Here is a 17,797-nt window from a genome sequence, read left to right as displayed (position 1 = left end):
ATCGCCTCAGGAAAAGGTTCAATTTTTCGATTTGGCTTAGCCCTAGCGAACAATCAATGGAAAGAAAGTATCACTGTGAGTCTCCGATCTGATGCTTACCCACCATTGACCCCAACAAACTGGAGATTCTTCTTCGCTCGAGATTCCCCACTTGAACTCGAGCGTCCGCTGCTAGTCTTCTTCTTCATGATGGACTTCAGGCTGTTTATGGGGGACGTTTCTGTACAAAAGTCATAGAAAATTCATTAGGACATAATTAAAGATAATGACTTTGCGATGGATATCTTAAATGGGCAACACGCGAAGGCCATTAACAAATTTGTCATTTGGGCTTTACTTAAATTCATTCTGGTTAATCAAGGGGAAAAAAAAAAGGCAATTGATTTCACTGCATCTATTGTGACTTTCTTCCCTAAAAGGAAATTGCTGGCAAAGTGCGTTTCTGCACAGCCGGGGATGACATTTGTCAGAATATACATAACACAAGAGGACGCAGAGTGCTGCAGGCAAATTTCCTGTCTTCTAGGTGGGTGTATGATGTCCTGTCATTTGAATGACAAATGGATATTATCTAATTCTTGGGTAAAAGTAAGGCAACTGCAAAAAAAAAAAAAAAAAAAGGAAAAAAGGAAATTATTTTCAAAGACAGTAGCCCCAAACTGGGACTTTTTGAGTTTATATCATAAAATCTTTTTTTTAAAGGAGTGGAAACTGCATTTATTTTTTTGACATACTCCCCTACTACATGTACACACTTATCCCAGCGTTTGACTAATGCCTGGAAAGCTCCGGCATAGAAAGATTTGTCAATACGCCTGAACCATCCTTGGACAGCCGGCTTCATTTCTTCATCATTGGGTTCACCTGTAAGGGAATTCCCATGAGACGGCTGGCGAATAGACGTGTGCATGTGCATAGAAATGCACGATCGCTCACACGCAGGCGCACGTGCACACGCACGGCGAAGATTGCCGCCAGACGGACTATTTAAAAGGTGCCTCTGCCTGTGCTGAGTGCTGACTGGTCTTCAGCTGTTCCCTGTGTCCTGCTTGTTCCTGTGTGATTTCCTTTTTGCTGACCCAGCTTGTTCCTGACATGACTCTGATTACTCTCCAGCTTGATACTTGTTCTTGACTTCAGCTCTGCTCCTGACCTTGGCTTTTCCTTCTGATATGCTACCTCGCTATCCGCCCATTGATGACCCTGGCTATTCCTTTGACACTGCTCCTGTCTCCCATCCCTGCTTCCTGCCTTGCTCTGGTGCACACCTGGCGATCTACCATACCAGCTCTGCATATTACTACTGTGCCTGAATCAGAGGTTCATCAGTCTTCCAAGGTCACCAACCACAAGAGCTGCAAACAACATCTACTGGTGCTCTTGTCCCCCTGGTCCCTAGACACCCTCTGTTCCACATCCAGTGGGGTCAGGGCTAGTGACACAAGTGAGGCCGACTTTGTCATTTCAGTGTCCTATCAGGTACGTGACATCACCGTTCCCACAGAACGGTGTCTCTTCTGCAAATTCACAACAGGTTATGCGTCGGTTATCCAGGATCAGGCGTTCTACGTGTTAAATGTTCACAGGAATGACTGCTGTGGGGCTGGGAACCACCACAGACGGGATCATCACGGATGGACAGCCATCTTTGAAACATTTGCACCATTCAAATGTCTTACTTTGGCTGAGCGTCTCATCACTGTACTGTGCTTGCAGTCTTCTGTAGATATCCGAGAGTTTTACGCCTTCGTTCACAAGACACCTTCATCACCACACGCTGTTCCATGGAAGCACTAACACTGGTGTCTGCCATCTTGATTAACGCGCTCTGGACTGGTCCGTGACATGTGCCCCGCCTATCAGTAATAGGACACACTTGCCACTTACTACTGCATGTAGTACCGCCACCCTAACATCCCTTTTTATACCTGTAAAATTAAAAGTACAGGTTTGTCTTGAACGTCCCTTGTATTAGCACTGATCACTGTATTAGTGTCACTGGTGATATCAGTGTCAGTTAGTCAGTTCCCACCCAGTGTCAGTTATACAGGCCACAGACAGGGTCGTTTATCGGCCGAATTTTCGTCCACATGAAAAAAATTGGCCGATAATCACGCCGTTAGTGGGGCCAACAGTTTTTCACGGATCTCCTCATTTATTTTTATCGGTCATGTTGGAAAATCCACAAAAACGGCTGTTTTTAGTGGACATTGGTGGCAGCATCGGCCGATAAACGAACCGTCTATGGCCTGCCTTAGTGTCAGATTGGCTGCTGCACTGTCACAGTCCCACTATAAGTCACTGATCACCGCCATTACTAGTAGAAAAAAAAACAAATAAAAATTCCAATATACTGTATATATCATTGTTTGTATAACTTTTACGCAAAGAAATGAATATACACTTATTGGGATTTTTTTTTTTACCAAAGACATGTAGCCGAATACATTTTGGCCCAAGTTTATGAAGAAATTAATTTCTTCATAAACGTGGGCCAAAATGTGATTTCCGGCGTATAAGACGACTTTTTATACTTAAAAACATACCCCAAAAATTGGGGGTCATCTTATACGCGGGGTATACAATGTGAACCTTTGGTTAGTTTTGGGCCAAGCTGGCTCAAAACGAACGTCCCTAATCGGTCAGCCCGCTGGATGTGCAGTAATACTGTACGGTAGCTTTGGCTACATACAGTATACCATGCTGAGCCAATCATGGTGAGCGATGTATTCTATTAATGAATACAGAGCCTGCTCGGATTGGCTGAGGTTGTAACATCATCAGCCCGCCTCTCTGATCAGCCAATCCGAGCAGGCTCTGTATTCATTATTAGAATACATCACTTGCCGTGATTGGCAGCGCAGTATACTGTATATATATTGTATGTAGCCGAAGCTACCATACATACAGTATTACCGCACATCCATTGGGCTGACAGATTAGTGGGTGTATATTTAATCAAATCAAATGGTGTTGCCTCAGAAGGGGGGTAGTCTTATACAAGTGTAGCCCAAAACCCTATGTTTTAACTGGAAAATTAGGGGGTTGTCTTATACACCCAGTCGCCTTATACGCCGGCAAATATGGTAGATTTTAAAAAAATTTTCATTGGATATGTTTAACCTCTTGCCGTCCGCTTGCTGTTTATAAACGGCAGGGCGGTGGCAGTCCAGGGGCGGGTTGCCGTTCATAAACGGCACCCGCCTTTTCTAGCTGTGCGCGCTCCCTGGGAGCGCGCACCACCGCGATCCGGTGCCCGCTGTGTCCTCAGGACACAGTGAAACACCGATCGTCGGACGGGACCTCTGTACGAGGTCCCGATCATGTTATCACTGATTGGCCAATCAGTGATCACATGCAAAGTAGTAAGCAAGATGTCACTTGTGACATCATTGCTTACTACGTGTGAAATCTGTGAATGATCACAGAGGTCACATGGTACAAGGCTATTCACAACAGCCTTGTACCATGTGACAAGCTATGACCAATCACAGCTCACTCAGTACTTCTCAATGAGTGCAAGAATGCAGACAGAGAGAAAGAGAAATGATTGCTTTTATATCCTATATGGGTGTAAAAGCAATCAGTGCAAAAAAAAAAAAAAAATCTTCATCACCCCCCACAAGTAGTACAGGGTCACCATGGTGACACTGTACTGCTAGGGTGACAGTATGTAAAAAAATAAAAATAAAAAATAATAATATAAAAAAATAAAATAAAAATGTAAAAAAAAATGTTTAAAAATTATAATTTTTGGTTATAAACTAATTTGTTTTTTGTTTTTTTTTTACTAAAAAAAATAACGGAATAAATTTTGGCCAAGATTTATGATGAAATATTATTTAATTGCAAAATTTTATTTAAAAAAACACTTTTTTTCAAAATTTTTGGACTTTTTCATTTACATAGTAAAAAAAATAAAAATCCCAGTGGTGAATAAATACCACCAAAATAAAGCTTTATCTGTCTCAAAAAAAATGGTAAAAAATTCGTATGGGTACAGTATTGCATGACCGCGCAATTGTCATTCAAAGTGTGAAAGCTGAAAATTGCCCTGGACAGGAAGGGGGTAAAAGTGTCCGAACAGGAAGTGGTTAACAACAGAAAGTTAAAAAAAAATTGTGTTTTTTTCAAAATTGTTGGTTTTTTTTGTTTATATAATAAAAAGTAAAAAATCACATACCAACACATGAATCACATGGTGATCACATACCAACACATGAATCACATGGTGATCACATACCAACACATGAATCACATGGTGATCACATACCAACACATGAATCACATGGTGATCACATACCAACAAAAGAAAGCTCTATTTGTGTGAAAACGATGTTATCAATTTCATTTGGTTACAGTGTTGCATGACTGAGCAATTGCCAAGTAAAGAAGTGCAGTGCTGAATATCAGAAAACCGTCTGGTTAGGAAGAGGGTAAAGTCTTCCAGTGCTTAACCCCTTCACGCCGGCGCCTCTTAGCCCTTTAAGAGTTTCACAAGCCGGGAGGAGGGATGGGCGGGGTTTAGGGATCACGTGACCGCCGTGACGCGTCGTCACGGCGGTCACATGATCGGGAAAGGTCCAGATCGAAAGAGAAGACCGGGACCTTTCCGTGAGTACCGGACATGTGTGCTGGGAGTGCGCAGGGTGAGCGCTCTCAGCACATAAGTTTTTTCTATAATTGAAAGCAAATGTGCGGCCGCTCGGCGTCTAGGCCCACTTGGTGCGGCCGGCGTGAAGAGGTTAAGTGGTTAAACAACAACCATGACAGTTCTTATTCCGGTTTAGCACATTCCATAGTCACATAAAAAATAGAATTTTTTAATTACCAGTAAAATCTGTTTCTTAGAGTACGGTAAGGATACAGGATCTTTTGTTTTTAACAATGGACTATATATATAGCTACCTTCAAGTGATTGGATACTTACAAAAAAAGAAAGCTGCAGGCAGGGGCGGACTGACAACTCATGGGGCCCCCGGGCAATAGGGGATCATGGGGCCCCTGTGTCCTTGCCCAAACTCAAAAAAACCTATGTAAAAGGTACCAGGGGCATCACATGGGGCCCCCTACTGACCCCGGGCCCTCGGGCAGTGCCTGAGTTTCCAAATGGTCAGTCCGCCCCTGGCTGCAGGGAAATCCCATATATAACCCCCCAGCTAGCCCCAATTTTGTAGAATAATCACAAGGAACAGGAGAGAGGGGCTCTGTCCTGTATGTACACCAAGAAATGGATCTTTAGTCTTTAACCATGAAACATCCAAAACCAGTCCAACTGAGGAGTGGGCAACACAGCAAACAAATGCCAAGGGGCTCATGTAACAAACGGCTGAGGAGGGCTCAACAGGCAGCCTTGTAAATCTGAAAAACAGATGCCTGACGCTGAAAAGCTCATGAAGCACTAACAGATCTGGAAAGGTGTGGAGTGTGCCTTAAACAGGCAAAAAAGGAGACCCATCCTTTAGACCATTGATCTCCAAATGTGGCCCAGATGCAGCCCTTTGCTTGCCTTTACCTGGCTCTCGGGGCACTATTGCTCCAAACTGATACAAGGCACAATCCCTCCCAATGACAAGATCAATGAAGCACCATTCCCTCCACTGACACCAACGATGGGGCACTACTTTCACTAACACCAACAATAACGCACTTTTACCTTCCACTACTGTATTCCTCCCACAGACCCCAATAATAAGACACCAACAGTGAGGTTTTATCCCTCCCACTGACACAAACAATGGGACACCATTCATTCCACTGCCACCAACTATGGGGCCTAGTTCTTGCACTGACAACTATGGGGCAATATTTTTTCCACTAACCCCAACTTTGGGGCACCATTCCTCCCTTTGACACCAACAATGGGGCACTATTCCTCCCTTTGACGTTATAGATGGAGCATCATTCCTTCCATGGACACCAACTATGGGGCAATATCTCTCCTACTGATACTAACAATTGGCAATAATCCTCTTCCTACTGACCACACTTGCTACGTAATTTTCTTACTCCCATTGACCACTGTGACAGACCCCACCAGAGACAGGGGCTTTTGGAGAGGACTAAGAGCTAGCCTTCCACCCACTGATTAAAGCCCATGGAGAGAGCAGATCATTCTCTAATGATGGACAACAATGTGATGAACGCTGACAGCGAGGCTTGGGTTAATTCTCTACATAAAAACAATAAATCTTCCCTTCTGGAGTGGATAGAAAGGTGAAATATTAATCTTGTACAAGTTAATGGTCAGTGGAAATATGGTGGCCCCATATGCATATGCAACTATTTCCCTCAAGTAATCTATGAAGATTGATTCCACTTTTTCAAACTGTTGGAATATTGTATGAGTTGTGTTTTATGATGGACAGATTATACAAATGAAAGCAAATACCTGATAGACAGCATGTGTAATGGACTTTTTGTATTCAGGGTTGGGCTTGTTGTTGATCTGTCTGGGGTGAGCTCCCTGATTAATCAAAGCATTGGCCGAGTGCTTGGCTGTTGATTAGCTTACTGTTAATTAGATCTCTGTTAGCTGTACTGTTTACCGTTTGCATTGTTTATGATAATGGGATTACCTAATCAATGTGGAATATATGTTTTATTGTTCATGTAGGGACTGCCCCTATTTCTGAAGTATACATAAACCTGTGTTCCTTTTCAATAAAGTAGTTCCAGTTGTACCTCAGCTAGTGCCATCTAATTCTTGGGTGCAATGCCCAGCTATAATACCTTGGTCCTGTGTCCCAGTGGCGAGAAAGCAGTTCCCTGGCAGAATCACCTAATCCCAAAAGGCGTTCCATCACAACCACCAAGCCTGAGACATTGGGGTTGATTTACTAAAACAAAAGAGTACAAAATCTGGTGCAGCTCTGCGCACAAACCAGTCAGCTTCCCACTGCCACAGTCTGAGCCAGCCTTAGGTCTAAAGGACAGTAATCAGGCTCTTTGTTTAGAAAGTTTGAAGACCCCTGCTTTAGACCATAGGCTTGAATGATGATCTCAATAATCCAACTAAAAAAGGTGCAGAAAGAAGCAGGGAGTCCCCGGCAGGAACCCTCAGGGGGTGCAAAAAAAAGGACTCCCATTGAGTAAAAGATGCTGTAGCTGAGAGGTAGACTTCCACAGTGTGTCCACAAAGACAGTGGAGAAAAAATTGAAGTTTCAGAGCAGGACAGATGGAAGGGAGAACAATGTCCTGGTTGAGGTGGAAAGGGCACGTTAGAGAAAAAGAGGTTTTTTTACTTTTAAATAACCTTGTTCTTTAGTAACACAAGGAAAGACTCTTCACAGGATAATGTATTAACTAGGGAATGAGAGACCAAAGCTCTCAAACAGAATGGCTAAGGCTGAAATTTGCTCCTTGATGGTACTGAAGGCTAGATGCTTTTCCAGACTGGAGGAAAGACAGGACATGTCCCACCAAGTATTTCCTAGGATGAAATTACCTAGTCTTGCACCAATAGTCTTTCACGGTGTGATGGTAGATTTTGCAAGAAGTCGACTTCCTATCTTTCAAGAGGGTGGTGAGGACTGAATCTGATAGGCCCCTGTCCCTTAGGACCTAGCCAAGCTATTAAATCCAGTGACCTAGAAGTAGGGTTGATTGAAGTATTAGTAATGGTGGTTGAGTTGCAACAGTCTGGAGTGAAACTGGGCGTAACTGTACTAAGGAGAGCTGCATTGGAGGGAAAACTGTATCTGAAAAAGATCTATATGGTGAAGGGGGGGTTGGCTTTAAGAGGGAGGTAATTTTTTTTGTTGTACCCTGTCTAATGACCCCTGCACCCTGTGTGTCAATGTATCCCAACTCCTGCGCATTACGCACTCCTGAGCCCTGCACTATATACACTATGCTGTGTATTTCATACTTCTGATAACTGCACTCTGTAAGTTGGGCTGTATATGATATACAGTACTCCTGACCACTGCACTCTAAATAGCTTATATTCTCTGGACCACTTAACTGTTTATATGTTGTATAACAGTTGCTGAGTGCCAAGTAGTCAGGAACTATGTTAATGAAATTCAAGGTAGGCTGGGCGCAGAACAGCCTAATGGATAATGAGTTTCATTTTCTACAAATGATTGTGCTGTGGTTTGTACGTCTTTTAGATTCTCATGTGTGGCATAGTAATTAAAGTGTTACTAAACCCAGGACCCTGCATTCACTATATCTGGTCTCCCCGGACCCTGCATTCACTATATCTGGTCTCCCCGGACCCTGCATTCACTATATCTGGTCTCCCCGGACCCTGCATTCACTATATCTGGTCTCCCCGGACCCTGCATTCACTATAGCCGCTCTCCCCGGACCCTGCATTCACTATATCCGCTCTCCCCGGACCCTGCATTCACTATATCCGGTCTCCCCGGACCCTGCATTCACTATATCTGGTCTCCCCGGACCCTGCATTCACTATATCTGGTCTCCCCGGACCCTGCATTCACTATATCTGGTCTCCCCGGACCCTGCATTCACTATAGCCGCTCTCCCCGGACCCTGCATTCACTATAGCCGCTCTCCCCGGACCCTGCATTCACTATAGCCGCTCTCCCCGGAACCCTGCATTCACTATATCCGCTCTCCCTGGACCCTGCATTCACTATATCCGGTCTCTCCGGACCCTGCATTCACTATATCTGGTCTCCCCGGACCCTGCATTCACTATATCCGGTCTCCCTGAACCCAGCATTCACTATATCTGGTCTCCCATGACCCTGCATTCACTAAATCCGCTCTCCCCGGACCCTGCATTCACTATATCTGCTCTCCCCGGACCCTGCATTCACTATATCCGCTCTCCCCGGACCCTGCATTCACTATATCTGCTCTCCCCAGACCCTGCATTCACTATATCCGCTCTCCCCGGACCCTGCATTCACTATATTTGCTCTCCCCAGACCCTGCATTCACTATATCCGCTCTCCCCGGACCCTGCATTCACTATATTTGCTCTCCCTGGACCCTGCATTCACGATATCTGGTCTCCCCGGACCCTGCATTCACTATATCCGGTCTCCCTGAACCCTGCATTCACTATATCCAGTCTCCCACAGTACACACAACATGGAAATGCAATTATTTTGGAAAATATAAACTTCTAACTTTTCTCATCAGCAGTATATAGCAGTCTTGTGATTTCTATCAGTGTCCAGCCTAGCACTGGTTAAAGCTTGTAGATTGTAAGCTCCAAAGAGCAGGGCCCTCAAACCCCTCGTGTATTGTATTGTCTCATGTACTGTCCCCCACTATAATGTACAGCGCTGAGCAAACTTTTTGGCGCTATATAAATAATTTATAATAATAATAATAAAAAGAAGGAGTTTTCATTCTCCTTTGACTATCCTATGAGGCTGCATGACTCCTGACCCTCTGTGTGGACAGTGCTGATTGGCCCTCTGCTGATCACATGCACCCTCCCAAAGAAAAAGAAAAACTCTCTAGCAATACACACTAAATCGAGCATATGCAAAGTGCCCACTAGAGCTCTGTACTTTCAGCAGATGGATTGGGGACAGTAGAAGAAAGGGAGAAAGTCTGGTGGCATTTTGGCCATTTTAGTACTCATCTGAAGATTATTGATATACAATATATGTGTATGGGAAGCACTCGACTTCCATTCCTAATTGTTATTGGTATATCTTTTACATGGTACAACAGGTAAATTTTGGGCTAGTCAGGTTGTGCAGTCTTAAGCCCAGTACTCACAATGAGAATACCAGTAGAATGTAGGTTAATTGGCTCCTGTCTAAATTGTCCCTAGTATGTGTATGTATGAATGTGAGTTAGGGACCTTAGATTGTACACCCCTTGAGGGTTAGGGACTGATGTGACTGTACAATATATATGTAAAGTGCTGTGTAAATTGATGGCGCTATATAAGTACCTGAAATAAATAAAATAAATAAATAATGATCATCTGGGTTTTTTTTCGCATGCTAGTCTCCATATCGAAAATGAAGAGGTTACTAAAGGTACGAAAATTCTTGTATGACAGAATAAAAAATTTGGAAGGGATGTAATGTGTTGTATCGTATTGTATTTTCAGATGAAGACTATACTGATTAACCACTTGCCCTCCTGAGGATTTACCCCCCTTAATGACCACGCCTCTTTTTGCTACTCGGCGCTGCACTAATTCAACTGATAATTGCGCGGTCATGCAATGCTGCACCCAAATGAAATTTACGTCCTTTTTTTCACACAAATGGAGCTTTCTTACGGTGTAATTTGATCACCTGTGCGCTTTTTATTTTTCACACTATAAACAAAAAAAGGCCAAAAATTTTGAAGAAAAACAATATTTTTTACTTTCAGCTATAAAAAATATATAGTAAACTCAAAGTTGGTTATAAATTTAGGCCAAAATGTATTCTGCTCCATGTTTTTGGTAAAAAAAATCCAAATAAGTGTATATTGATTGCTTTGTGTGGAAGTTATAGCGTCTACAAACTATGGTATAAATACTGCAATTTACGCCATTTTTCTGCTATACAGCGGTGCGCTAGTTTAACGGACAATTGCGCGGTCATGCAATACGGTACATAAATTACATTTACATCCTTTTTTTCCCCACAAATTGAGCTTTCTTTTGGTGGTATTTGATTGCCTGTGCGGTTTTTATTTTTTGCGCTATAAAAAAAAAAGCTGACAATTTTGAGGAAAAACAATATTTTGGACTTTTTGCTATAAAACATGTCCAGTAAAAAAAAATGCAAAAATCAAATTTAGTCATAAATTTCTGCCAAAATGCATTCTGCGACATGTCTTTGCTAAAAAAAAAAAAACCCAATACGTGTAAATCAATTGGTTTACGTGAAAGTTATAGCGTTTACAAATGGCGGGAAAGATACTGGGATTTTTAGGTTTTTTTTTATACTAATAATGGCGGCGATCAGCGAATTGTGGCGGCGATCAGCGACTTATGGCAGGACTGCGGCGGAGATTCTGACATTGGGGGGTACTGACTTGGGGTCACTGACATCCCCAAAAACACTAATACAGTGATCAGTGCAAAAAAAAAAAACACTGACACTGTACTAATGGCAATGGGGAGGAAGGGGTTAACTTTATTTTGCAGGGAAGGGTTATAGGAGTGAGGGGAGTGTTTTACTAGGGGGCGGGGTGTGTACTGGACGGGACAAGGCTGATCGAGAAAGAGAAACTGTTCTTTCTCGATCAGCTCATCCTCGAGCTGACAGGGAAGTGACAGACAGCACAGCTACTTCAGCTGTGCTCTCTGTCACTGTTTGCTGCCGATCACCAGGAGATAGCCGCTAAGGACCGGCTGTGACCCGGCGACTCACATCTGCGGCGGTGATCGGCGGGACAGATAGGGCGGCGGCGCGCCTCGCGCGCGTGCCCCTTAGCTGTTTACAAAACACACGTTTTAAAACGTGGTTTTGCCTGCCAGTGCCGCCCTGCCGCCGTATATCTACAGTGGCAGGGCGGCAAGTGGTTAAACGAAAATCGTATGATCTGGTATGATACGAGAAAAGTTTTGTGCTTGCCCCTTCGAATAAATTCGGATGAAAGCTGTCTACTAACCATCAGATTATCCTACGTGGTATTTTTCGTACAATTTTCCGATCATGTGTACTAGGCTTTATAATAAGGCCAGCTTCAATTCAACTGCCCTTCGGTCAGAATGTAATCTGTAACTCAAAATTCTTATACAATGTTTGTTTTAAACAGCAGAGGCATGCCTGGCTTATCTGCTCAGGTCTGTAACAAAACCCCCCCAAAATGTGGGGCTGCCAGAAAGGAAATATTTAACAAACAACTCTGGCCGCTGGCCTGTCAGGTAGGATTTATGGGGTAAGATTAGCTGAAACTCCGCCTGGGACAAGTTCATAAGAATTTATAGTTTTGTATGTAATGATAGAAGCAGGATAACCATGTAAAAGAGTCATCATTTCCTGAACATAGCCACAGGATTAGTTTGTAAAAGGATTTTAGACATTAAAAGGGAAAATTTGCTTAAAAATGCACTTCTGCCAAACATTACGATGTACCTTGGAAATGCACACAATGGACAGCAGTTCACATTTTTTGTTTCTCATACTATCATTCAATAAGTACACTATACAGGCCAAGTTTTAACATCCTCTGGTAACCTGGTTTCCTGGGAGCATCTAATCCAGCCTCTCTCAACCTTTTCAACACGGAGGAACCCTTAAAATAACTTTCCGGTCTCAGGGAACCTGTCATGTTTCACATGACTGTCCTATGCCTTTAAGTGTTCTTTGTATTTTGTCTCTGATCTTCCCTTTCCTTTGGTTCATGTTGTATAGATAGCCCCACCCTTTTTCCCAGTAATGCATTTCAGCTTCAAGCCTCATGTCATGAAGCAGATCACATTATGATCTTTTGACCTATCCGATGTTCATTGTTGTAAGCAGGGGTGGACTGACCATTTGGAAACTCGGGCACTGCCCGAGGGCCCGGGGTCAGTAGGGGGCCCCATGAGATGCCCCTGGTACCTTTTTCATAGGCTTTTTTGAGTTTGGGCAAGGACACAGTGGCCCCATGATCCCCTATTGCCCGGGGCCCCATGAGTTGTCAGTTCGCCCCTGGTTGTAAGATTCTCTCAGTTTATGGAATAAACTTCACAAGATCTACAAGGTGTCATCTGGATCGAGTCACTGCCTGTGTTATTCAACTATGATTGGAGTTATCGCTATCTCATCACAACTGTAAGTTACAGAGATCACACTTTCAATGCTTAGATTGAAGAGACAGAACAGAACCCCTGATAAAAATGACTATAAATACAACTCATGGTACATTAGTGTGATGGTGGGAAGAATGCTCCTTACACTTGTGGTCGTTGGGAAGAATTACTCCCTTACAGATAGCTAAAAAGATCAATGGTGTCAGTGGGAACTTATCTGAGAGGCAGAAATTGCTCATTGCTCAAGGAACCCCTAGCAACCTCTGGAGGAGCCGTAGGGTTCCATGGAAATTGAACCTTGGTTGAGAAACCCTGATCTAATCCTAAACCCAGAACTCTGCAGGCCAGGGATTCCCATCTTCCCCTAGAGGAGGCTCTGAACAGCTACAATTGCTATAAACATTCTCCAGCTCCCATCCATATTAATCATGCAAGTATCGAATCAGCCCTGCAGTAACACACAGATGTATTCCCTAGATCAGCCTTTTTAACCAAAATTCTGTGGAACCCTAGAGTTTCTCTAGATGTTGCTTGGGGTTCCTTCATTGACAGCTTGACCTTCTGCTCAATGATTGCATAGTTACACAGCAGATTTCATTCAGCAGAGCCAGTGGTGTGTGACTGGTGAAGCCTCTCCTCTCATCTTTCAGATACGTAACCACTGACCCCCATGTTCTTTCTCATTGTCTTTAAGGATGGCATTCTTCCCACTGACCACCTATGTAAGGTAATCCTTTTTCACTGACCATCAATGTAAGGTGGCCCTTCCCCACTGATCCCCAATGTAAGGTTTTCCTTCTCCACTGATCCCCAATGTAAGGTTTTCCTTCCCCACTGATCCCCAGTGTAAGTAAGTATTTCCTTTCCCTCTGATCCCCAATGTAAAGTTTTCCTTCCCCTCTGATTCCCAATGTAAGGTTTTCCTTCCTCTCTGATCCCCAGTGTAAGGTTTTCCTTCTCTACTGATCCCGAATGTAAGGTTTTCCTTTCCCTCTGATCCCCAATGTAAAGTTTTCCTTCCCCTCTGATTCCCAATGTAAGGTTTTCCTTCCCTATTGATCCCGAATGTAAGGTTTTCCTTCCCCACTGATCCCCAATGTAAAGTTTTCCTTCCCCTCTGATTCCCAATGTAAGGTTTTCCTTCCTCTCTGATCCCCAATGTAAGGTTTTCCTTCCCCACTGATCCCCAATGTAAGGTTTTCCTTCCCTACTGATCCCCAATGTAAGGTTTTCCTTCCCTACTGATCCCCAATGTAAGGTTTTCCTTCCCCGCTGATCCCCAATGTAAGGTTTTCCTTCCCCGCTGATCCCCAATGTAAGGTTTTCCTTCCCTACTGATTCCCAATGTAAGGTTTTCCTTCCCTACTGATCCCCAATGTAAGGTTTTCCTTCCCTACTGATCCCCAATGTAAGGTTTTCCTTCCCCACTGATCCCCAATGTAAGGTTTTCCTTTCCCACTGATCCCCAATGTAAGTATTTCCTTCCCCTCTGATCCCCAATGTAAGGTTTTCCTTCCCCTCTGATCCCCAATGTAAGGTTTTCCTTCCCTACTGATCCCCAATGTAAGGTTTTCCTTCCCTACTGATCCCCAATGTAAGGTTTTCCTTCCCCACTGATCCCCAATGTAAGGTTTTCCTTTCCCACTGATCCCCAATGTAAGTATTTCCTTCCCCTCTGATCCCCAATGTAAGGTTTTCCTTCCCCTCTGATCCCCAATGTAAGGTTTTCCTTCCCTACTGATCCCCAATGTAAGGTTTTCCTTCTCTATTGACCACCAGTGTAAGTTGACCTTTCCCCACTGATCACCAATGTAAGGTTTTCCTTCCCTACTGATACCCAATGTAAGGTTTTCCTTCCCTACTGATCCCCAATGTAAGGTTTTCCTTCTCTATTGACCACCAGTGTAAGTTGACCTTTCCCCACTGATCACCAATGTAAGGTTTTCCTTCTCCACTGATCACCAATGTAAGGTTTTCCTCCTCAATTGACCATCAATGAAAGGTGATCCTTTACTGTGACCCTTCGTCACTGACCATCAATGTAAGGGATGGCATTACACTGACCACAGATAACAGAAGGCATTGATCCACTGATCACCAAGGTGGAGTAATGCTACAGTATTGCATTTTTTTCTGGCTACTATTATAATATGTCCATCAATTTTTATTACTGAAAATAATTTTGTCCCACAGAGCGGGGGTGTTAAGTGATTTGCTTTGGGTGTAAATACTCTAGGTACATCACATTATTCTATTTGTTTATCTAAAGCATACTGATCATACTAATGTACCATGTGCTGGAGCCGTAATCATAGCATTTAAGGGTTCCTCCGGTGTAAAACAAAGTTCAGAAAGGCTGCTCCATGGTCTTCCTAAATTTATTGCAAGAGATAATGGAAACACTGTATAAGCTATATTTAATTTTAATTAAATTCTGCAAATGCGTATTATTTCCCAGGGTTACTTATTGCCTGCAGTCACAGAAGGACATTGATTTCCCACTCTCACAACTTCATGATTTTATGGACTTGCAATTTGTTTCTAGTGATATATTAAGTGAAATGTTATTTGTCAAATAACTTTTGTTAAACATTATCTGGAAATAGTTTACAGGTGAACAGATCCCAAAGTAATACCAGATAGAAAAAACGTAAAAGGCAGAAAATAGAAGCAACATGATGCCCATTCAACTTAGCTAGCAACATGATGCCCATTCAACTTAGCTAGCAACACGATGCCCAATCAACTTAACTGTTCATCTCAAGGAATCATATAAACAAACAGTTCATATAACGGCTGTCTTCCTGCGGACCCTACAAATACTGTGGGGGCCTCAGACATGACAAGAAGGGTAATAAAGCATATAGGCAAACTGTAATATTGTTTACAAGATGGAAAAAGGAAGTACTTGACAATATAAGAGTGGTCAAATAGGTTTGGACATGGTCACGTAATGGCAAAGGGCAATAAATTAGAATAAAATAAAATAGAGAGGAAAAAAAAAGGGGGGGTATAGGGGAGGGGGAAATAATTGATAGGGAAGGGATAATTACTTGTACTAGAACCCAGGAAAGTACTCAAAAGACCTCAAGGATCCAGGGGCATCAGTGTTAGGTGAAATTGAATAGAACTCTTCTATTTAGACAAAAATTAGCTGTACCAGCGGAGTAGAAAAGATACCTTTATCTTGGACTCATAGAAGTACGTTCCTTTACTGGAATATCTCTGCTCTGGGTTGTGTTCACTGTTTAAGCCAATGAAGAGTGCACCTAATTTTCTACAAAATCTTATGAGGAACATACATGCCTGGACACTCTGCGAAAATTCCAATAAAGAGGGAGTAAGAGAAAAACACAAAGGTATTTTTGGCTTCCACATGTTAAAAGAAGGTAAGATCCTTAAAAAAGGTACCACATAACCTCTGTCAGGAATGGACTTGCCAGTGGTGGTGGGACTCACCTGCCTTGTGGGCTGCAGTACCAGGGCTGGCCAGCGGGTGCTCTCAGCAACCAGAGGCTCACTCCTGCAATGAGCCATCACCTGAGGCTGATTACAGCAGGTGTATTTAAGAAATGGCCAGGCCTGTGATCAGTGCCTTGGTGTATGTTTCCCATGAGCCCCTGTACCTGCATCCTGTCTGCTTCCTGCCTGATCCTGATTCTGCTTTAATCCTGACTCTGCATGAACTTTTGTAATGTACAGCGCTGAGCGAACTATTGGCGCTTTATAAATACTGTATAATAATAATAATAATAACTCTGCTGTCCTGACCTCGGCTATTCCTGACTACGCTTCCGCCTGCTCCTTGTACCTTGCCTGCCCGTTTGCTACCGACCCGGCCTGCCCGACTACGTTTAGTATTGTTCTTATTGTTATCTGTTGGAGGTTTGGTTGCACTGTGTTTATGTTTAGTCTTGCACTGCGTTTATGTACTGTTTAGTCTTTAATAAATTGTATTGTTTATACTATACCTGGAGCCTGTGTTTCCCTGTGTCAGTCCACACATTTCTGGTCATACCCGGATCCCTAACAACCTCTTATGCACTTTATATAGTCCAAACAGAAGGTAGAACCATGCATGTAAACACAGGCCTACTGATATGGACCCACTCTGATCCAGGGTAAAAAAAACTTACCACATATCTGTGGCAGAATCTGAATGGCCTGGGCATTTTATACTGCTGGATGTGGGTTAGCAAAAAGTTGCGTCATGATCGCATGCATAGGCAGATTAAGTCATCATGTGTTCAGGTTTCCCATTCTGCCCAAAAATATTTCAGGGAATTTGCTTCCCATAAGTCTACCATATGTTTTTCTAAATGATAATTTAAATATGAATTCCAGACAAGGCATATTTCTACTTAGTTCTGCTTGGACTTATGCAACAAGCTCCCTTGTCTCCTCCTCCCATGCTCATCTCCAGGACTTCTCCAGAGCTTCCCCCATCCTCTGGAATTCTCTACCCCAATTTATCAGACTATCGCCTGCTCTGCTCACTTTTAGGCGATCTCTGAAAACCTATCTCTTCAGGGAAGCCTATCCTGCCCTCAGCTAATAATGGAATCTTCTACTCCTCCTACCAGTCCATCCCCCACAGTTACTACCTTTTGTACCACTAGCCCCTCCCTCTTAGATTGTAAGCTCCAAGGATCAGGGCCCTCCTGTCCCTCTTGTATTGAACTGTATTGTTGCTTTATTGTCTCCCATTATATTGTAAAGCGCTGAGCAAACGTTTGGCGCCATATAAATCCTGTATAATAATAATAATTATGTATAAATAATCAATATTGATGCAGCGCTAATACCAGAAGTATTAGTCCAGCGCTCCAAATCATTGGATTTTCATGTTCCAATCCCCTCCATGGACACAGGTGTATACAATCAAGCCCCTAGGCATGCAGACTGCTTCTACAAACATTTGTAAAAGAATGGGTCGCTCTCAGGAGCTCAGTGAATTCAAGTGTGGTACTGTGATAGGTTGCCTCCTGAGAAATATGTACATTTCCTGGCTACTAAATATTCCACACTCAACTGTTAGTGGGATTATAACAAAGTGGAAGCAACTGGGAACAACAGCAACTCAGCCACGAAGTGGTAGGCCACGTAAAAGCGGGGTCAGC

The 17,797-nt window shown here is 43.2% G+C and overlaps 1 protein-coding gene across 1 annotated transcript in view; it reads right to left on the bottom strand.

Moving 5' to 3' along the window:
• KANK4 (KN motif and ankyrin repeat domains 4) overlaps positions 1-17,797 on the bottom strand; it is a 146,199-nt gene that overhangs the window by 75,329 nt on the left and 53,073 nt on the right. The window contains exon 4 of the mRNA XM_089654667.1: positions 100-220. Within this exon, the coding sequence (XP_089510793.1) occupies positions 100-220 (121 nt within the window). The remainder of the gene's footprint in view (positions 1-99; positions 221-17,797) is intronic.

This window comes from Staurois parvus, unplaced genomic scaffold, assembly GCF_062004578.1.
Source record: "Staurois parvus isolate SC_StPar_1 unplaced genomic scaffold, SC_StPar_1.0 ptg000786l, whole genome shotgun sequence".
Classification (NCBI taxonomy): domain Eukaryota; kingdom Metazoa; phylum Chordata; class Amphibia; order Anura; family Ranidae; genus Staurois; species Staurois parvus.
Note: the sequence above shows the minus strand (reverse complement) of the source record. Positions and strands in the feature narration are given on the sequence as shown.